This window comes from Zophobas morio, unplaced genomic scaffold (assembly GCF_036711695.1).
Source record: "Zophobas morio isolate AGI-343-1 ecotype UQ-CSIRO unplaced genomic scaffold, CSIRO_AGI_Zmor_V1 ptg000030l, whole genome shotgun sequence".
NCBI lineage: Eukaryota > Metazoa > Arthropoda > Insecta > Coleoptera > Tenebrionidae > Zophobas > Zophobas morio.
Window position 1 is genome coordinate 18,962,456 of NW_026972135.1, and position 4,555 is coordinate 18,967,010.

General features: G+C 32.3%; 1 protein-coding gene across 1 annotated transcript; it reads right to left on the minus strand.

Moving 5' to 3' along the window:
* Positions 1-1,425: 1,425 nt before the first annotated feature.
* On the minus strand, positions 1,426-2,290 carry LOC135138682 (uncharacterized). Its single transcript, XM_064068660.1, has 3 exons — positions 2,202-2,290; positions 1,743-2,076; positions 1,426-1,692 (listed from the first exon to the last, which is right to left on the minus strand). Exons 1-3 carry the CDS (start codon positions 2,288-2,290, stop codon positions 1,426-1,428), a joined length of 690 nt encoding a protein of 229 aa, XP_063924730.1.
* Positions 2,291-4,555: the final 2,265 nt, after the last annotated feature.

The following is a 4,555-nucleotide window of genomic DNA, read 5'->3' on the forward strand; positions in this document are numbered from 1 at the left end:
GAAGAGAATGAAACAGTCGCTCGAATTAAGCCTCTATATTTCCCATAGTCCTCCGCTTTCGGCTTAGCTTCGGACAGTGGATTAGGAATTCAGTTGCGACGTTTTGATCCATACTTTTCCTCCGTCCTTTTCCCTCTCAATGCGGCCGCGTTTGCCGCGCTCCCTCCTTTTCCATCCATTCACATGAATATGCAGATCCCGTATTAAGGCTGCCAAAAACCGAAGTTATATCTCAGTAGGCACTGCCAGTCGATATTGAGATGACTGCTGTTATTCTGATGGTCGCTTTTATGGAGGACTCTGCGGTTTTGGTTCGCCCGCATTCGTCGGAATTATCAATTTCTGGTACGGTTCTCCACAGACATTACTTTTTATTAGGTTGGTATTAGTGTTCGGAACCGCCCGATTCGAGTGATCTTTTTAACAGGCCTCGTTAGCATTTTGATGGCGTTTTAATACGGGAGAGAATTGATTTTATACCGGATTTAATCGCTTAATTCGGCTTGATAACTGATTTTCAATTGTTCGCTACGCGACGATTCGCAAGTGACTACGGAGAGATTTGTTTTTTATTGGTCTATGTTTAACTTTAGAAGAAACTTTAAAATAAATTGATTTCGGATTTTTTCAGTCACCGTTCGGCGAGGTTTATATGCAATGAAAACGTGGAGATCAATCAAGAACCTTAAACTTTTTACTAAACTAAACTAAACTAAACTAAAGTTTTACAACGTGATTATGAAGACGACAAAGCAGCAGGGTTAGTGACGATTATTAAGTGACATGTGTCTGTTAATCTTTGGTGAAAATATGGGACTAGTAATTTAGGGGGGGCACGTAAAAGAAATGGCAAAAAATTAGCAGAACATATAATATACTCGTAACTTAGTAAAAAAATATAATATACTCGTGGAAATACCCCTTGTCAAAAACACTTAGAATGTGACATTTTTTACTACCTTTTCGTAGGTGATTTCTTATATGTTACGAATATGTTGCTATGGATAAATCTAAATTTCAAATCCGCAATTATAAAAAGATACTAAAAAAAGAAAGTCAATAAGAGAAATGTTTTGTAAATTGAATTTTTAAGTTTTGATAAACTGGACTTACTTAATTACATAAACTTCATTAAAAAACGAAAAAACGGAAGCTTTAATAAGAAAAAGTTTCAAGTTATAACATATCAACATCTAAATCTTCAAGGCTACTGTTATCATTATCATTCTCACTTCCACTCTCACTATCATCCGAATTATTAACATTAATAATAATTTCATTCTGTTCAGAAATATCTAAAATTTGTTCATTTCCCCAAGCACAATTTATTATTTTATCAGTATGTTTAACGAAATTGTTCCAATGCATAGCCGGAACTTGATCAATCACATTATGCCAAGTTGCACAAACATCATTAGAGGAAGATCAGGTTCTTGGAATGATCTTATCATTATTTCTTCTAACTTCCGACCATGCCATTTCAATAGCGTTGAAATGGCAGTGATAAGGTGGCAGCCTCAATACCCAATGCCCATGATGTTGGGTGTGTAAGTCTAAATGATAACGTTTTTGGGATTGTTTGTTAACCAATATTCCCCAGATTTGGTCTTTCATGGTCTTGGGTGCATAATCAATCCCATTTAAATATGTTATCATTTTTGTCTTTGTCCAACTCTTTCGAGGAATTTCTTCCTACAAATAAAGTAAAGTTTTATTACAATATATTAAGACTAAATTGTCACCTCAAATCTACTATGATAACTTGCGTTATCTATCACAAAAAGAAATGGTTCCCGCAAACTTGGTATCAACTGTTCTTTGAACCATTTTTCAAAATTTTCCTGGTTCACGTTGTCATGATAGTCTCCCAATTTGCTATTAGCTTTAAAAATTAAAGAAGCTCCTTCAACAAAACCGTTTTTATTTCCAGCGTGAACCACAATGTATCTGCAGTTTTTTCCAGTTTTTGCAAGAGCAGTGTTTACTGAACCGTCTTGCCATGTCTTTTTGCATATGCTACCCTTACTAAATACCCAGGTTTGATCCAGAAAAAAAGGTTCGTATAAATTTTTTCCTCTGCGTTGGTGGTATTCACGTAAAACATTTGTTCTTTTTAATTTAACTGAACGAAGTTCCATCAAAAATATGTTGTTATTAGTTTTCTTAAATTTGAAACCAGTTTTCCTTATCTAGTTGGTTACCGATTTAGGACTAACATTAAATCGGGAATCTCTTCCATTACTCGATGGTGCAGTAACTTAATTATAATGTATTCTTTAGAAACAACCATTTTATAGATAATCTCCCGAAGTGACATTAAATCTGCAGGATTCACTTTTGTCTTTATGTGTGTAATCATAGAAAACATATTTTTCTTGTATTCAAAGTCACTTAAACCTGGACTTTTTTGTAGCCTGTAGACAGATCTTTCTGAAATTTTCAACATTTCTGCGGCCAGTTCTGTCTTCCTTTTTTTTAAATTCCAAAACATCTTGGTTTCTGTCAAGATAGTCTAAGACATTTAAAATTATTTGTTTTGCTTGGTTGTTAAATCTCTACATTTTTGACTGGAATAAATGACAAATTTCAAAATTTACAATAAGATTGTACGACGTGTATTTGGTGATTTTTTGTCCCACGCAAAGTCCATAAGATAGAAAGAGAAAAAGTTTGACTTTTGATTGGGGTAATTCCACGACTTTAGCAACGACACCTGGATGCAAGATGCACAAAACAAATAATAATAACAAAAATCTAACATCTATTGTTATTAAGCGGAAATTTCGATAAAGATGAGAAATTATCACAAAATGTAATATAAATGTAGAGTTAGAAGAAGATTATTTCGACAGAACTTCCCTCGCCTCTACAATAAAATATATCCAGTTTTTTCTAAAAATTGCAAAATTTGATTTTGTGAATTTATTTTTTTTATGAGAACCCCTGTAAGTTAAAACAAAGGTACGTATGTAGCAGTAAAGTAACTGTAAAGAAACGTGCTACGCGTATGTTTCAAAGGAAAAAAATGTATATTTTTTTACAAAATTTTGTGATAGCATTATCAACATTTTTGCGATGGGCATGTATAGCAATTTGGATATGTGCAGTGTAATATCAATATCAATTGCATTGCACTTTTTATTTTCGTAAAAATGAAGTGAGCCGTTCCTGATTTAATCAATAATATAAATTGTATAAGCAATTCTAAAAAATATTAATGCAATGATAAATCACAAGTATGGAGTCATCATATTTTGCACATTTTCGAAAGGATTTAGGCGAAAAAATTTTGAGATGACGTCATCAATTTTTTGGGTGGATAAACAGATACACCTAATTAAAATAATTAAAATTTAAAATATTTGCAAGATTTCAAAGCATTCGGTTTTGCAGATTTAAAATTAAAATGTTGTACAATTTTGACTTTTTTCCCAAAATCTGGACGTCATGAGTAAAAACTCAACGCAGATTCATACACTACACGTATAGGACTATGTTATTTTAAAGAATTTTAAACTCATTAACTATGGACAATTTTGAGGTAACGTCATCATTCCTCACATTGTTGGTGAGGATGATTAGACAAAGTTCGGTTAGCGTTTTACCATCCACATGATAATTATAATACACAAATAAAATGTGACAACAACAATAATCGGCCTGGTGGTTTCTGAGATTATCAGTCTGACAAAAATCGTCACGGACGCCGGACAGACAGACAGACAGACAGACGAACGGAAATGGGAGACCCATTATTTTGTGATGTAGGGGTCATGACCCATAGAGAAAACATATGGTTTATGAACTTTTGTCGAGTTTTTATCCTAGACATTTAGATTTTTCGAGCATCTTGCAATTTAACTTTGAAATTTCAAAACCGAATACTCTGAACTTTTGCAAACGTTTAAACGTGGTAAATCGTTAATAATTTTTTTTTTTTGATATGCTCCTCTAAACAATAACGACATCATTTTTGGTGATTCCAAAAACAATTTCTGTTATTTCAAATTCAATCCTTACGTGAATGACTGGGGTTTAAGGATTAGATTAACGGACGTTTTAGACGATATTTCTAAATTGAAATCAATAGAAAGTAAAATGATACGTTTCACCCAACATTTTTTTTTATCTATTGAAGCTATTTTTTACCTGTTTAAAGGTGCTGTATCTTTTTTTAAGTAAATAGACCAATTTTGACGTTGCAATTTTTTTATTGCTTTTTTATAAAATAAAAAAAGTCAATTTTTGTCGTGAAGTTTTTTTAATGCATTGTTTTAACATTTTACTCCATTTTTAAGGTTTATATGTATTTTGAAAAATTTTGGATTTTCAAAGATTTTGACCATGATTCACGCCGATTCAAATAGAAACCGCAGATTTTGAGATTTTTACCAAAAATAAAACGATAAATATTTTTGATAAATTAAAAATCAACATGTGGGGTGGAACGTATCATTTTACTTACGACTAGTTTGATTAGTTTGACCCTTTTTTTGGTATTATATGTATATATCTAATTTAATAGGATTGCATACTACTGTAAGTGTGATGCAGG